Here is a 17,617-nt window from a genome sequence, read left to right as displayed (position 1 = left end):
GATTAACAATAACTCAATTTTTTTCTCCCACTTCTGGCTTTTATTTAAAAATACCAACTGATGTAATTGCCTTAATATTCTCGCAGAAGAAGATATACAAAGATCAGATGGAGTACATGTTGCAGAATCATGTGTTCCCTCTCTTCAGCAATGAGCTGGGCTATATGAGAGCACGGGTAAGAATGTATAAGGATTACTTTGTTCACTTGCTGATCTACAATTGAATAGCTTTCAGTTTTTACTGATTTGTATCATGCTCTAAATTGACAAACTGTTTGCATCCCTCCTATAATAAAGTACATTCAAGTTTTAATCATAAAAGTATTAGTTTCTTAAGATGTAGCAACATATTGAAGTGGATGGGTAGGATTCTGTGGCCTGCTTTGTGCAGGAGGTCAGACTAGATGATCATAATGGTCCCTTCTGACCTTAAAGTCTATGACTCTATATAATTTTAAAATGGCTGCAGTACTGTGTGCATAGTTTTTCCTCTGTGTCTAGTGGTATGGTCCATTTGTGTTTTGCATTTAGACCATGCTGCTCACGCAAAACCTGTGGCCAAAGATGAACTTGAGATCATAGTACTGGTATAGTGATGTCTAAAAGACAAACCTACCACTGGCCAGCCTCCAAACTCTCAAACATCTTTATTTTTAAAAGTTCTTAGTATTTTAGTTAATAAATAGCTTATGTAGTACTAATTAATTATTCGTTATTTTCTTGGAGAACTGACAGTCCACAAGTGTCGTTAAAATGACCACTTTCTGAAGTTGTTAGATGCATTTTTTCACAGGCTTGCTGGGTCCTTCATTATTTCTGTGAAGTTAAATTTAAGAGTGACCAGAACCTCCAGACAGCCCTAGAACTCACAAGACGATGTCTGATTGATGATAGGGAAATGCCTGTGAAAGTGGAAGCTGCCATAGCACTTCAGGTTTTGATCAGTAATCAAGAGAAAGGTACACTCTTTTTTGTTAAAGTTAGAGAAAATATCTCTGTAACATTTCTAAAGAGGACATAATTTAAGCAGAAAAGATATAATGCACTATTTTCATGGGCTAAGCACCAATATACTAGTATTGGAGTTACCTTCTGGGAGATTTGTTTTATCGTCCATTGATAGTAATTTGCCAGCTGTGGTTAAAACAAGTGGAATGCTTGACATAAGTAATTTTTGGACAAGGAAACTTCTGTTGTGGCTCAGCAAGCTTAGGCCTGGGCTACACTAGCAGGGGGTTTCAAACTAAGATACGGAACTTCAGCTACGCAAAGTGTAGCTGAAGTCGTAGTAACTTAGTTCGACTTACCTGGCTGTCCTCACGGCGGTGAGTCAGCTGCCGCGGCTCCCTCATTGACTCCACTTACTCCTCTTGCCAAGGTGGAGTATAGGCGTTGATTAGTGGATCAATTTATCGCGTCCAGACGAGATGTGATAAATCGATCCCCGATACATTGAACTCTACCCGCCCATCCAGTGAGTAGTATAGACGTACCCTTAGAAAGAAACATAACTTGTAATATATAATTGCTCTGTTGCTGAGTTCCCAGCGACTGTTCAGAGTCTTGTAATAGTTATGTGCTGTTAACAGTTTTTGTTGTATACATTTAATTTAATATGAAGTGTTTCATGTTATCATAGTGCTTTGTTGATACACTTTGTCTCTGTTGGCTTAGTTGTATGAAAAATATATTTAGATTATTATGTGTCAAATATTTCAGTAGTAGTAAAGTGTGAATTTCTGGTTTTCTTAGACTGATAACAATAATTTTTATAAAAATAATGTAAGAATCAATATAATTGGTGTTTTATTTCCACTTACTTTGCAGCTAAGGAATATATTACACCATTTATTAGACCTGTAATGCAAGCTCTGCTTCATATTATAAGAGAGACTGAAAATGATGATCTTACTAATGTGATTCAGAAAATGATCTGTGAATATAGTGAAGAGGTTACTCCCATTGCAGTAGAAATGACCCAGCATTTGGTAAGCCTGGTTACTTTGCACTTGAAAAGTTAGTTAAACATGAGGGATTTTGTTCCTTATATTCAAGATGGTTTGTCATTTGCCAGCTGATTTTAGACTAGGCCATTTAAACATTAATGCCAATGTTTTGCATGCCGTGTGTTGAGAAGCTGCTGTGTTCTTAACACAATAAGCAAATGTCTTCCATAGAAAAATAGTAATCCTGATTTTAGCTGTGATAACCCTTCACAGCACACTTCAGAATCTGATTAGAGTAAAAAGTCTTACTGACCTCATTACTAAAGTTATTAAAACAGAAATTTAGAAGTATTTCTTGGTAGCAAATTGTGGGTGCCAGTAGTTAGATGTTTTAGGCTAAATTAGTTGCATCTGAAAATACCTGTTGTGTTCTTGGGACATCCACATATCATACGTTGTACCTGTAGTTTCATAAGTACAGAGGCCAGGCTGGTGCTGATCTCAAAATCAGGCCCTTAGTGTTTAGGTTTTATGGTCTATAATGAACTTCACTTTTCTGTTTCTTCTAAATTAATGATACATGTACAATAATCCACTTTACTACGTGGTACATAACTACTAATTCTATTCAATTTTAGAATCGGTCAGTCTCTGTTTTTGTAAACTGTTGAGTTATGCCCTAAGGTCTGTATTGTAAATGATACTCCTTTATATATAATTGCAAATCTACTTTATTCATATACAGATAAACCCTGATTATTCAAATGACTTTAGACAGTTTCAGAATTAAGAAATTTGAGATTTTGGAAAATGGGAAGTTTGGAAAAACAAAATTCTGAGCTTGAGGGATATTTCAAATAATTGGTGTTCACCTGTACTGATTTTTTTTTAACACACAGTATCTCAAAAGTTCAGCGTACAGAGTCTCAAACTTGTACAATAGTCTATCCTCACACATACCCTTTTTAATTAACTACATGAGTGACACTTATCTGGGATTTTACTGTTACTGTTCAGGCAATGACATTTAATCAGGTCATTCAGACTGGGCCAGATGAAGAAGGCAGTGATGACAAAGCAGTGACAGCAATGGGAATTTTGAATACCATTGATACACTCCTGAGTGTAGTTGAAGATCACAAGGAGGTAAGGAAAAACTCTTTCAAAGCAATTAAATGCCTTTAAGATGCTGGAAAATAGTTATTGTGCACTAAATAAAAATCCAACAATATGCTTTCTGCCAATGTTTTAAAATCCTTTTAGTTAAAACCTTGTTAAGCTTATTTACACCTGCGCGCACACACAAAATCATAACTGTTGCATGTACAACCTAGGAGCATAAATATTTAAGATCTTGGACATCTTACAGATGTGTGTAGCAGTCCAGATACTTGGACATAATTCTTGTGTACCAGCAGATGGAGGCAGTAACCGCTAAAATTGAGTGATGTCACTTGCTCAGTTTGTCTGTAGCAAGTGTAACAGTCTTGTCAGCTGTACTGAGAAATGTCTGACTTAATGCCATCTACCCTTGGAGGAAAACAGATGCGTCAGTAATAAACATACAATATTGAGACCATTTGCTGCTGATGTATCAGTTTGCTGTCTGCCATACAGCAAGGTATTGGGAAATCGGTATAAGGCCAAACTCTAGTGTAGGGGGTTTTCTTTATCAGCTTTGCCATGGTTGGCGCTTAAAACTTACACCGGCATATCTGTCGGTCAAGGGTATGAAAAATGTTCACTCCTGAAAGACATAGCTCTGCCAACCTAATTCCCATTATAGACAGGGCTGACCTAATTACTGCCTCTTGAGGAGGTGGATTACCTACACCGAGGGGAGAAGCCATCCTGTCTGCATCATTAGTGTGCACTGGAGCACTGCAGTTGTGCTACTGTACCGCTGTACCATTTTAAGTGTAGGCATACCCTGAAGAACCACAGTGGTGCAACTGCATCTGTTCCACCCTGGTGTAGCATAGACATACCCTGCAACTACACTAGGAGGCTCTGCTAGCATAACTATGCCAGCATAGGCTCTGTAGTGTACACACAGCCTTAATCTGTGTTGTAAAATACTCCAGCAAAGATTGATGAAGCTACATTACTGAGTGTTATGCTACTACAGCTGCTGATTTCTGATAAATGTTTTAGTTCCATGGTGCCTAAACAGCTTGGTAATAAATATGTTTTAAAGTTCCAGCGGTCTTAGGAAAATATACTAAAGGTATGCCTATATTGCAATTAAAAACTCACAGCTGGTCCATGCCAGCTGACTTGGGTTCAGGGTGAGAGGGTGTTTAATGGTGCTGTAGATGTTCGTGCTTGGACTGGAGTTTGGATCATGGGAAGGTCCCAGAGCTCAGGCTGCAGCCTGAACCCGAACCTCTACGCTGCAGTTAAAAAGCCCCTTAATCTAAGCTAAGTCAGCTGCCACAGGTCGCCACAAGTGTCTAATTGCAGTGTAGATGACACAGAAGTCTTAAGGTACAAAGCTCATAACATGATGCTGCCAAATAACAAACCAAGGGACGTTCTGGTTTCTTAACTAGTTTACTGTTGTGCTATGTATATTCATTTATTATGTTTTTATGGGGACTAAAAATGTTACTCAAAAACTAAATTAAAATAAGAGTAAGTATAAGCAAAGACATCCCTAAATGAGATTCCTTCAAGATCTAAAGAAGAATGGCGTTCCAAGAAAAAGATTGCGTTAAAGAGAGCCTGACGGATTGTTAGCTATAATGGTGCAGTTATAATACATGTGGTGTTCAAGAGATGTGTAACTTTTGTATTGTTCGTTAGGTGACACTCTAGTAAAGGTACTTCAGAGAATTTTATTTTAAAACTTACTTAAAACCAGTTTTTACATGTGCCTGAAACTCATTTAAACTTTCTCTTTCAGATTACCCAACAGTTGGAAGGGATTTGTTTGCAAGTTATTGGAACAGTTTTACAGCAGCATGTTTTAGGTATGTGTCTCCTTGTTTGTGTTAATTATTTGTCTGTCATTAGCATTAAATTTAATAAAGTGCTACTTCCATTTTAGAATTCTATGAAGAGATCTTTTCCTTGGCTCACAGTCTGACATGTCAGCAAGTCTCTGCACAAATGTGGCAGCTTTTGCCTCTTGTTTTTGAAGTTTTTCAGCAGGATGGCTTTGATTACTTTACAGGTAAGAAATCCTAATAAAAAATTATGTCCTAAGATTAGTGGGTTTGATATATTTGTTTTGGGGCATAAATGAAATCTTAATTGCAATTTAACGAATATTCAAAACAGAGTTATATTTGCTGTACATTATTTTGACCAAAATAGTTTTGCTTAAGCCATCTTTATAACCAGGTTTGTCAAGTGACATCCTACTACAGTAGCCAACACCATGTTTAACTAGCTTACAATAAGCCTGAAAGCTGTATATTAACAACTAGTGTTGTAAAAAAAAAAAAACAGAACGGCTAATTGATTATTCTTGTTTAATAGATATGATGCCTCTCTTGCATAATTATGTAACTGTCGATACAGACACACTTCTGTCTGACACAAAATATCTTGAAATGATCTACAGTATGTGCAAAAAGGTAGGTAGACTCCTTCTGTCTAAAACTTACTGGCTTGTGTACAAAATGGAAAAAAAAAATATTTTGTACAAATGTACTTTCTTTTATAGCAATAGTCTTTGAAACTGGAGATTTTTAAATTGTACCCTTCTGATATATGATGTTCGATATTTGCTGTGACTCTGCAAGGAACAGCAGCTGAAAAAAGGAAATTACCAAGTCATTATCAGGGGTTTAGTTAAAATAAGCCCCCCTGCCCTCCAAATGAGTTGTGTATGACATAAGAATATTAGAAATATGCACAAGCAGGGCTCGAGTCAGTTGTCTTTTTATTGTATTATTTGTATTACAACAATGCCTAGAGTCCCATCTGAAATTGGAACTTTATTATGCAGACATGTAGTTGGAGATAGTGCCCCAAACAGATTAAATCTAAATAGACAAGATAAATAACATGGGAAGGGAAACAGGCATAGAGAGATGAAATTACTTGCCCTGGACCACGCAGCAGATTTGTGGTAGAACTGGGGATAGAACCTTGTTCTCATGACTCCTGATTCACCATCTTTTCCGCTGCACTACGCTGCCTCTCAACATTTTCCATCCTTTGCATTCTCACTTCAGTTTTGTCAGTATAGTTAGATGCCAACTGGTTGGCATTTTAATCCTATCAGCATGTGGGGGTATAGAGCGTTCTTTGGAACCTTAGCTCTAGTTAGTCTAGGGGAATGAAAACCTTCTCAACTGCAGTTAGTTTTCTCTTCCAGACTTGTGTATTATATATGTACGTTTTGTTGTCTGTACTCTGCGCCAAGCTTGCTCTTTAGATTTAAGTGCTCACGTTATTTCCTTTGGTTGATTCTGTGATTGGAAGTGTTTGAATTTTATTGTGAATAACCTTTATGTGAAGAGTTACAGCCCTTTCTGTGTTTGTGAATTAGCTGCAGACAGGTTGATTTTTCATTTGTTTATTTTGTAATTGAGTAGTTTTTTCCAACACACTTCATCTTAATTATTTGTGACCTGGTCTTTGTCAGTTTTTACTACTTGTTGTTTTCTATTAGTGCCATGTGGCTAGTCCTAGATTTGTATAGTATTTTCTGGTCCCTGGTTGGACAATACAAATGTTATAAACAAGCTTTGTAAAACTCTATGTGAATTGTTCAGATAACTATTCAGTGAATCTTTTGTGCAGATAAATGTTTTCAAAATGGCTAAGAGCACTTCTTATACAAGTACTCCTATAAACTTTGTATCCATACTAATATATTCAACAATTTTGCAGAACGAGTAGATAGTTGTTAGCTTCAACTATTTTTTTGCTCGACTTGTATATCTCCAGTTATGATCCAGAACCTTTGTTGTAGTTTATTCCCTTTTATTTCTCTTCTTCACTGATGAAAGCTGGAAATGGCACTCTAGTTTTTATATGACACTAGTATTTTAATAGAGCTCTTAATTGTAGATTGACTTCTCAGATTAAAACAGAATATCAAAAACAGCTTTTACCCATAAGCAGAAAACCAACAGTAGTCTGTTTTTCAGGTCCTTACTGGTGTTGCAGGAGAAGATGCAGAATGTCATGCAGCAAAGCTGTTGGAAGTCATCATTTTACAGTGCAAAGGGCGTGGCATTGATCAGGTTAGTAACATCTGCTTGCAATCTTAAAATCATGTTACAAAATCCACCATGCTTTAGTGAAACTAACAGAATCTGGTGAGATATACTCCAGAGGTAGAGTGCATTTGACAATCTAAAACACTTCCATGCATTAGGGAGTACGGTTTAAGAGCAAACTACCTCTTTTAGCTGTTGGATTCAATTCTGTAATACACTGTAGTGCATACGCAAGGGAAAGATTTAAAGATGAGCCACATGGCAGCCCAGAATGAAGAAAGAGGGTGAAGCCCATAGCATCCCTACTTGTACTGGCAAAAAAGCACCATCTGTAGGGAGGCAAGAATTTCTTGAGATTGTCTCTTACTGGAATCAGTGAGAGAAATCATTCCTCCCTCATATATACTTGACAAACATATGGCTGCTAGGAAGTAAAGGTACAAGACCAATGTAATGTTTGTAGAGATTTTTCCTGAAGATTCTAGTTCTTAATTTGTCTGAAGGTAAATTTAATCCGTGTTGAAATAATACTGCTAACCTTCTGCTGAGGTAAGCAGGGAAACTACTCTCCCCCTTCTGCTAGATATCTTGAGTTACATCCTATAATGCTGTTCTCCATATTAATAACTGACATTACTGTAGTAAAAAGTCAAAGGTGTCATGTTTTTTTTTAACATGGGAAGTGACTAAATCTGTTTTCTGGAGTTACTGATGTTCATATTCTATTTACACCAGCTAGTTTTTTTTTAAAAAAGAAACAAGATTACAGAATTATTGGAGAATTAAACATACACTTAAACATATTTAGTATAGCTATCATGAGTAATATTACAAACCAAAGTACTACATATAGGTTTACTCACGGTTAATGATGTATTGCATTTATGTTGGCTTGACTTCTACCACCAATTCAACACTGAAGTGTTGATATCCTTGCATTACAGTCAAACCTCACATAACACGCCCTGCCATAACGCGAAATAGCATATAACGTGATCATAGGTTGGCTCCCCTTTAAGGCATAATACAGTACTGTACTAGTGGTCCTCAACATCATGGCAAGGGAGAGAGGCGCGGGGCTGCAGCTTGCCGGGGACAGAGAACTCCGAGGCTGCGAGCACCAGTGCTCTCTGTCCTCAGCAGGCGCGGGGCCGCAGCTTCTCTCCGGGGCTCCGGGTGCCAGTACTCTCTGTCCCCAGCAGGTGCGGGGCCGCGGCTTCTCTCCAGCTTCAAGAGGAGCCGCGGCCCCGCGCCTGCGGGGACAGAGAGCAGCGGCACCCTTAGCCCCGGAGTTTTCTGTTCTCGACAGGCAGGGATCCGCGGCTCGTCTTGAAGCCAGGGAGAAGCCGCGGCCCTGCACCTGCTGGGGACAGAGAGCACTGGTGCCCGCAGCCCCGGAGTTTTCTGTCCCCGGCAGGTGGGGAGCCATGGCTCCTCTCCCCTATTAGGCACTTGGGGCCCTAGGCAGCACACATCAATGCGCCGCATTGGGGACCACTGACAAACTGACTGGCTTGAAACCCCGCTATACCGTGACCCCACATTTAGCGCGATGGAAGTTTTTGGATCCCAAACATTGCGTTATAGCGGGGTTTCACTGTACTTTGTTTTTTAAATTTCATCTATGTGTATACCCTCAGGTATATTTTGTGCACCAGACTGCTTATTCAGTATTAAGTGCCATTCTGCAACTGTACCTATGAAATACAGTTGTTAAAATGATATAACATGGAATAATTAGGTGTGTGTATGTATGTATGTATGTATGTATGTATGTATGTATGTATGTATATGTCATGGTATAATTCCCCCACTCTGAACCTTAGCGTCCAAAAGATTGGGATACCAGCATGAATTCCTCTAAGCTCAATTACCAGCTTAGTACTTGTAGCGCTGCCACCAACCAGGAATTCCAGGGCCTGGTATACTCCGGTCCCCCCCCAAAACCTTGCCTGGGGACCCCCAAGACCCAGTCCCTTTGGATCTTAACACAAGGAAAGCAAACCCTTTCCCTCACCGTTGCCTCTCCCAGACTTCCCCTCCCTGGGTTACCCTGGAAGATCACTGTGATTCAGACTCCTTGAATCTTAAAACAAAGAGGAAAATTCACCTTCCCTCCTCCTTCTCTCTCCCCCTCCGAGACTCTCCCTGAGAGAGAAAGTAATCCTAATACTGAGAGAAAATTAACCTCTCTCTCCCCCTTCCCTCCTTTCTTCCCACCAATTCCCTGGTGGATCCAGACCCAGTCCCTTGGGGTCTCACCAGAATAAAAAAGAATCAGGTTCTTAAACAAGAAAAGCTTTTAATTAAAGAAAGAAAAAACAGTAAAAATTATCTTTGTAAATTTAAGATGGAATATGTTACAGGGTCTTTCAGCTATAGACACTGGGAATACCCTCCCAGCCTAAGTATACAAGTACAAATTAAAATCCTTTCAGCAAAATACAAACTTGAACTCCTTCCAGCCAAATACACATTTGCAAATAAAGAAAACAAACATAAGCCTAGCACACCTTATCTACCTAATACTTAACTATTCTGAACTTATAAGAGCCTGTATCGGAGAGATTGGAGAGAAACCTGGTTGCACATGTGGTCCCTCTGAACCCCCAGAGTGAACAACAACCAAAATCTAACAGCACACACAAAAACTTCTCTCCCTCAAGATTTGAAAGTATCCTGTCCCCTGATTGGTCCTCTGGTCAGGTGACAGCCAGGCTCACTGATCTTGTTAACCCTTTACAGGCAAAAGAGATGAAGTACTCCTGTTCTATTAACTCTTACTTATCTGTTTGACGGTATATAATTAACTTTTGTTTCTGGGGGGCAAGGTGGTGTTTATCCATTAAAATACTGAGTTTATAATGGTTCTATCTCTTCCAGTGTATACCTTTATTTGTGGAAGCTGCATTAGAGAGATTGACCAGAGAGGTGAAAACAAGTGAACTGCGAACGATGTGCCTCCAGGTTGCCATAGCTGCTTTGTATTACAACCCTCATCTGTTATTAAATACCTTGGAAAATCTTCGTTTCCCCAATAATGTGGAACCTGTCACTAATCACTTCATCACACAGTGGCTTAATGATGTAGACTGTTTCTTGGGGTAAGCTGCTCTCAGTTTGAAGACTGCCAAGTGTAGTCTACCACTTATTTTCTATTTTTAGAAATTGGAAATAAGTAGATTATAAAATGTTGTTGTTGTTGTTGTTTTTTATTTTAGACTTCATGATAGAAAGATGTGTGTGCTGGGCTTGTGTGCTCTTATTGATCTGGAGCAAATACCACAGGTTTTAAATCAAGTTTCAGGACAGATCCTGCCAGCTTTTATTCTTTTATTTAATGGATTGAAAAGAGCATACGCTTGCCATGCAGAGCATGAAAATGACAGTGATGATGATGATGATGCTGAAGAAGATGAGGAAACTGGTAAGGAAACTGAAACAGTACTGCTAAATTTCAATGTCTCGTGTCCCCTCCATGTCTGACAGACTCTAGCACATGGAGACAGCCAGCCACTACTTGTAATACTCCAGAGTCCTCTGCCTCCACAGATACAGCTAATGCTGGGGCTTTGGAGCTTCTTTTTAACCCTTTTACGGACCTATTTGGCAATTTTCCTAACTGGAGCAGAAGTAAACTTTTTTTTTTTTTTTTTTTTTTTTTTAAACAGCTGAGATTCCTGGGCTGCTTCTCTCCAGGGTTGTCTTGGACCAGCTCTTTTTATAGACATCCCCTGCTTCCCAGGGGGTTATTGCTGGGACAGACCATTCCCCCTTGCATCTATTTGAACCACGAGTGAAGGGCACAGAAAGAGAGCTGCAGGTGGACCTCTTGTTCCTCCGCACTCCAGCTGTGCTACAGGGTGTCCCATGTTTTGGTGCTTTGAATCTATATCTGAAACAGCACCTTCTTCCTGCCTGTTCTAGCATAAATAACCTACCTCATCGGCTGTCTCCAGTCTATCCAAAAATAATCGCCCTTTCCAATCTCTCTGATCAGTCTTCCTCCTCTTCAGATCTCTTATTTGTCTTTTTGCATTAAGTTCAAACTTCTGCACAACTTTTGCCTGTGTCCGCATCTATAATCTCCACCTCTTCCCACCTCTCCCCATGCTCCTGCCTGAACGTTTTAGATGCTAAATTCATTTGGGTTAGGGACCATGTCTTGCTTAAATTTCTGAAGTGCCATGCAAAATTTGCCACATAAGTGTTTTTATTAATAACTAGTTTCTTGTGGCAGCAACATGTTCCTTTTCTACTGCTCAGAAGATAAGGAAAGGGGCCACAAAGGAAAGTGTGGCGCTGGTAGAGATGGAGAGGAGTGGGCCCTTTTTGTGTGAAAACATTTTTTTTTATTCCATCACTGATCAGTATAACCAAAATCCTATATGAAGAAGATAATTTGATTCTGAAGATAAAAATCTCATTGCTTTATATGTAAAAGAGTCCTCTTCTGTGACATTCGCCTTACAGAGGAATTGGGGAGTGATGAAGATGATATTGATGAAGATGGACAAGAATACCTAGAGATTCTGGCAAAACAGGCAGGAGAAGATGGAGACGATGAGGACTGGGAAGAAGATGATGCAGAAGAGACTGCTCTGGAGGGCTATTCAACAATTATTGATGATGAAGACAACCCTGTTGATGAATATCAGATATTTAAAGCAATTTTTCAGAGTAAGAACTGTATTTCATCTGCTAGCTGACAATTACATATTTTTAATTCAATTTTAATTTGTTTTTGGAAAATTAAGTACATAATGGATTGTCATTTGGTGACAAATTATTAATTTAGTTCCCTCCATAGAGAGAGAAGTCAATGTGGCTTCCAGGGTGGGAGAAGGGAAGGTTGAAAGTATTTAAAGAGATTAACATTTTTTGAGACATTTTCATTGCTTTTTAGAACACTTGTATCTGTTTCTGAAATACCAATTTTAAGATTTCTTGTATTCTTAGTATTGCCTCTTCTTAGGGGGACACCAAGTCAAAATACAGGCTGGTTTCTGATTAAGGTGGCAGTGAGAACAAGTTTTGAATGATGGAATATTCTAATGAGATAAATTGTCCTTTTTTCTTTGTAGCAATTCAGAATCGTAACCCCGTTTGGTACCAAGCTTTGACACATGGTCTTAATGAAGAACAAAGAAAACAGTTACAGGACATAGCAACTTTAGCAGATCAAAGGCGGGCAGCCCACGGTACCTTCCCATTCATACTTTATAGCATTTATTACTTTTTACTATTTAAATATTGATATGCTCGGCGCTTCACAAGACATGTAGTACAGACAGACCCTACTCAAAAAAGCTTACATGTTAACAAGACATTAAACGGAGTGTGTGGGTTGCACTGGGAAGCCCAAAGGGGAGAGGATAATTAGTGTGTTTTGAATAGTTCAGCATTAACTTACAGCTTAATATTTTAGCTTTTGATAATGTAACAGTCAGTATTTTTGCTTAAAATTGTTTACTGAATAGTGATCTCTCTCAAAACATATTGGAGGTAGTTCAGACTTGCCCACAAGACTCTCGGCCCTTCTGTACTTCTGCCTGTTTCTGTGTCTCCAGTGATGCAAACAAAGTAATGTTTCTGTTCCCACCATTGTAGTCTTAACTTCTAAAGCTGATGAGGAGAATAGGCAGCAATAAGCAGAACTTCCATGGCTTTGCTCTCCAAACGGGGACCTCCTGCCAAGCTCCTATGTTTTGTTTGTTCTCTCCTCCCCCATCACAATGGAGCCGGCAAATAGGACAAGCTGAAGACCACAAGGTGCTCAAAATACAAGGAGACCTCTCAAGAGCTGGAGGAGCAAAGCTCTAGCACAGTTGCTCTCTGCTAGTGAAATCTCACTCTGCTGGGTGACAGGCCTTGTTTGTTTGGGTCTGTGGATGCTACTCCTCCCTCATAAATCAGAGACTCTCTTTTTTAGAGTCACCTCTGCAAGTATGGGTCAGTCCTCTTCATCTCTTGGGACTCAGCAAGGTGGAATACCATCTCTGTGATCAAGGACTCTTTAGGGGGAAGTCCAAAACTCCAAGCCTCCAGTCCACTTAAGGAAAAGGATGTCCCATTGCAGGTTCATTCCAAGGTGGATAATCAAGTCACTTGGCAAGAAATCTAGCATCCTCCTGAGTATCCTTGACATGCATCCTAGCTGCAATCATGTTGGTAAGAAGACTCTCCAAAATCTCTGCTCTTGAAGAACATGTAACTTACTGTATCATCCATGAGGACTTTGTATTTTGTACTCCACAGTCTTGTAACCAAGGTTTACCTTTTCCACCCTGCTCCCTGCATCTCCAGTGCCTCACAAGCTAGCAGTCTTCCTTTAGCTAATATAAAATCTCAACACATAACATAAACAGTCTGGCACATTGTAAAGGTGAGCAGTGGTGCAAATAACTTAGTAGAGCTGACAGTCTGGAAAGCTTCTTCCTAAATGCCTGGGCCTGAAAGCATCAAGACCATCTATAGCTAGATGGATCAAGGACCATACTCAGTGGACTCTAGCACATGGCAGCCTGGGCAGAAAGGGCATCAGCTACCAGAGGATATCTCTAAAGTGGTCACGTGATCATTAACAGGTTTATAAAATACTACACTATTAACCATCATTCTTCAACGCAAGCATAATAGATTAAAGGTTTTAAGATTAGAAAAGGGAGAATATTTTCCTTCTGTTTCTTACTACTTCCTCTCTAGTATGTCTGATTGGGGATAGGTCAAGATCCAGACTGAAAAATCTGTTCTTTTCTTGGACTGACTTCCTCCATTCTGCCTTGCCTTCAGAAGTTCTTCAGATATACCTTCTGAGTCCATGTATGTAATTAAATAGGCTTGAAAAGTAACATACTGAATCAGACCAGTGGTATGGCTAGTTCCAGAATCCTGCCTGTCAGCAGCCAGTACCAGTTGCTTGAGAGGAAAGGTGCAAGAAACACAATAAGGAGCTATAGAATAATTACCCATAGGGAAAGTTTCTTCCTAATCATTATCAGAAGTTAGTTTATGCTCAAACACATTTTCAAACACTTGGATTTTCAAATGTCTACTATTGGAACTCTGAATGTCTTTATCCATATAAATGTCCAGACCTGCTTTGATTCCTGCTAAACTCTTGGCCTTAATTATACCTTGGTGGAGTGGGCTCCGTATGCTAACTATGCATGTTATGAAAAGGATGATTTTTAAATATTCAGCTGTTGATTCTTAGCACAAATTAAAGCAACTTTGAGGCTCATGTAATTTACATCAGCTGGTAATGTTTACATGCTTATGTTAGCCAGGGATTGCCCATAGCACAGGATCCTCCAGCTGGGCCCTCTGCCACTGAGCATACTTCTGACATGCCCTATGTTAGAGAGGGTTAGAATGTAGTCACTGTTGCTGACTCTGTGCCGTGCAGGAATTTCCCTAACTGAACAGCTCTTCAGCCCCTTTACAGCACTGGAGCAGTGCACAAGGCTCATGGCATGTGCAAAGTTCTGGTTCTCAGTGTTTCCTTGCTGCCCTGGAAGAAGTATTTGTCTGGTCCGAGTGCAGAAGCAGCACAAAGAAATCTGAACTGCCCTTGGTATTTGCAGGAAGAGAGGCACCATTCAAATGTGTCTGATTGGGGGAGAGTGTCTCAGAGAGGAAATAATCAGACAACTACTCTGTGTTGTGCCTTTGATCTATACCAGGCCTTGATTTGTGTGTGCATTGTAACTTGTGAAAAGACACACCAAACCTGTGTAATTTTTTAAAACACATGGAAACTATAGGACCAGTCAGCGTGATCAGAGTTCAGATGTAACATTGGTCCCTTCAAGATGAGGATAGAGAGAAAGGTAGCTGAGACTGAGAATTAGAACTGGATAAGTGGAATGTAGAGGGAATGTTGAATAATTCAAGTGCTTTTTGTTTTTTATAGTTTGCACCAACCTATGCAGTGTAACAGCCTTAACTGGAAGGGGAGAGGTTTTTTTTGTGTGCACAGAGAACAATTTCCCCTCCTCGTTGTTCCGTTTATATTTCCCCTCCTACTGTTGAATTTTGGCAGGACCAGTGAATTTTTCATTGACATTCAAATGGTGCTTATTTAGTACAAGTTTATTTTATTTTATTTATTTATTTATTTATTTTTTAATGACTTGACTGACTGGTCCCTGGAGTATCTCTTGTTAAACAGAAAGCACTAGAAGTTCAGTAGCAGTCCAGTGGCTGGACTTTCAGCTGTGTTTGACTCCTCTTTAAAGAACACCCTCACACAGGAAGTTCTTCATTTATAAAATGTAATTTTTTTTTGAATTTTTAGGATTAGTATTTTCAGTATATATTTTTAATTATAGTAAAATCTATTGCCAAGATTTTCAAAAGTGACTAGCAATTTTTGGGTGCCCAATGTAGACACCTTAAAGGAATTTGATTTTAGAGGGTTACTCAGCAGGTGCATTTTTGGGTGTCAAGCCCCCAAAATTTGAGGCATTCACAAATGCTACTCACTCACAGACAGATTGTGATACTTACATTTTTTGATATCTTACATTTTACTAAAATATTTTTGTCTTTCAGAGTCCAAAATGATTGAAAAGCATGGAGGATACAAATTCAATGCTCCAGTTGTGCCAAGTTCCTTCAATTTTGGAGGCCCGGCCTCAGGAATGAATTGAATTATCATTTTTCCTGCTACTGTGTGATTGTAGTGAAGAGCTTGTGTTCCTCCCAATAGTGGTTCCAGAACTGGTTCATGTTATCTACAACTCACTCTAAACGAATTGATAAATAGATTGGACAGAAAAAACAAAACCCAGGAAGTGGGACCTGATCATGCAACCTAATACTGGAAAGCAAACCAGAGGCTTTTTGAAGATAGGAAGAACCTGACTTTAAAGCTTCAAATGACACAACTGTGGAAATCTGAAATCAAGAGGGGACGTCATGAAGGCAACTTTTCTTTTTCTGAGGAAAAAATAGGCATGGGCTGCAGGACTATTTAAAATGTCTCATTTACAGTACAAGCTAGAAGGCTGATTTAATTTTTACACTTGTGGCAGTCTGAGTATTTGCCCAATTTCCTTCCCTGTCCATCTTCTCTATTGGGTGTTTATTCTTTTCATGTAAATAAGATAAGGTAATCGTATAGCCTTACTTAATCGTCATCATTTCCATTTATCAAGATTGTTCATATGTAGAATATTGGACACTTATCGTAGCACTACATAACTGGTAAATCTGTAAATGAATTAGCACTTTCATATTGAAACAAGCCTGCTAGCCTATGTACAAAAATAGCAAAATGTTTGCTGTTTATAAAAAAAAAAAAAAAGGATGTAATGGGGAAAATAATTTCAAGTTTTAATTTAAAATTAACTAGCAGTTTTGTACCTGGTGACTTTGTGGTGCAGTCACCTCTGGTTGTGACTTGAATTCGGTTATGTAAAAAGGGGTTAGTGATATTTCATTGCTGCTAAAAAAAAAAAAAAAAGAAAAAAAAAAGGCAACACCCTCTGTGTCCTTTGTTTTTCTTAAAGCTCTCAATGTACAAGTGGAAATTTGGAGACAAAATCTTAATGTAAGCACTGAGAAACATTATCTTCTCTGAAGCATGTAAATTGGACATGAAATTCTGCTCTTAAAGAGTTTATTGAAGTGTGTGGATGAAACATCTATATATGCAATCTATTAAAAAATTAATTCGGCTACCTTGGGCTTGATATATGATTGCAGTTTATTCCTAATTTTGCAAAATAATTCATCCTGTTTGTTTCTAGCAACTGGTAGTGGCTTTAACCACTACATTTCCTTCCCTCTTTTTGCACTCCCAGCATTAACATGTGCTCTTGTTTGCCTGATCCAGATGGGATGTTTGAGGTTTCACCAAGCTTTCACTTTTGAAGCCATAATTTCCCCCTTCATCTCCAGCTGTTATAGTACCTCGTATTTTAGCTAGAAAGGCAAAATAAAGTTCCCTCTGGGACCACTGTCAAAACCACTCTATTGAGAAACCAGCAGTAAGATGCTGTGAATGGGCTGGTTTATTGCCCCCTTTTTCTTCTCTGAAAATCTAAATTAACGTTCATTCTTTTGGCTGTTTTTATATGTCACCTACTGTTACAACTGATAATAAACAAGCTACCTTAATTTAAATGTAAGCCTCCAAAACTTAAATGCAGGTTCAAATGAACTGAGCTGATACCTGTAAAAAATGAAACTGAAATGCGCGCGCGCGCGCGCACACACACACACACACACACAATGATATTCAAAATGCAGTCTTCAGAAAATTGGCTTGTGTGGTGCGTTTATTTTTTGAGTCAACAGAGCAACAGGTATCCAGAAGTTGGTTTTTCCTTGAGTTTGATCAGTAATAGTGACTACTTTTTGGCTTATCACACAACTGTTCTGAGCAGGGATAATGGACGTTTCACTTGCCTTCATTTTGGATTGCCTTTCTCACACAAATCTTTTTCTATGGGCACAAAAACCAGTTCTAACGTGAAAGAGTAGTCC

At 39.0% G+C, this 17,617-nt stretch overlaps 1 protein-coding gene and 1 non-coding gene across 2 annotated transcripts in view; both read left to right on the top strand.

Annotated features, from left to right (window-relative positions):
• The window catches only part of IPO7 (importin 7), a 50,409-nt gene extending 33,015 nt beyond the window's left edge, over positions 1 to 17,394 (top strand). The window contains exons 13-25 of the mRNA XM_030560400.1: positions 87 to 176; positions 794 to 959; positions 1,828 to 1,988; positions 2,964 to 3,092; positions 4,852 to 4,918; positions 4,996 to 5,121; positions 5,430 to 5,527; positions 7,052 to 7,147; positions 10,007 to 10,227; positions 10,345 to 10,550; positions 11,597 to 11,803; positions 12,208 to 12,324; positions 15,680 to 17,394. Coding sequence (XP_030416260.1) covers positions 87 to 176; positions 794 to 959; positions 1,828 to 1,988; positions 2,964 to 3,092; positions 4,852 to 4,918; positions 4,996 to 5,121; positions 5,430 to 5,527; positions 7,052 to 7,147; positions 10,007 to 10,227; positions 10,345 to 10,550; positions 11,597 to 11,803; positions 12,208 to 12,324; positions 15,680 to 15,777 — 1,782 coding nt within the window. The 3' untranslated portion in view covers positions 15,778 to 17,394. The remainder of the gene's footprint in view (positions 1 to 86; positions 177 to 793; positions 960 to 1,827; positions 1,989 to 2,963; positions 3,093 to 4,851; positions 4,919 to 4,995; positions 5,122 to 5,429; positions 5,528 to 7,051; positions 7,148 to 10,006; positions 10,228 to 10,344; positions 10,551 to 11,596; positions 11,804 to 12,207; positions 12,325 to 15,679) is intronic.
• LOC115651770 lies at positions 466 to 647 on the top strand. The gene has a single exon (XR_004000437.1). It is a non-coding gene; the product is annotated as a small nucleolar RNA SNORA23 (small nucleolar RNA).
• Positions 17,395 to 17,617: the final 223 nt, after the last annotated feature.

Source organism: Gopherus evgoodei, chromosome 4, assembly GCF_007399415.2.
Source record: "Gopherus evgoodei ecotype Sinaloan lineage chromosome 4, rGopEvg1_v1.p, whole genome shotgun sequence".
Taxonomy (NCBI): domain Eukaryota; kingdom Metazoa; phylum Chordata; order Testudines; family Testudinidae; genus Gopherus; species Gopherus evgoodei.
The sequence above is the reverse complement of the archived record's forward strand: the minus strand, read 5'-3'. Positions and strand labels throughout refer to the sequence as shown.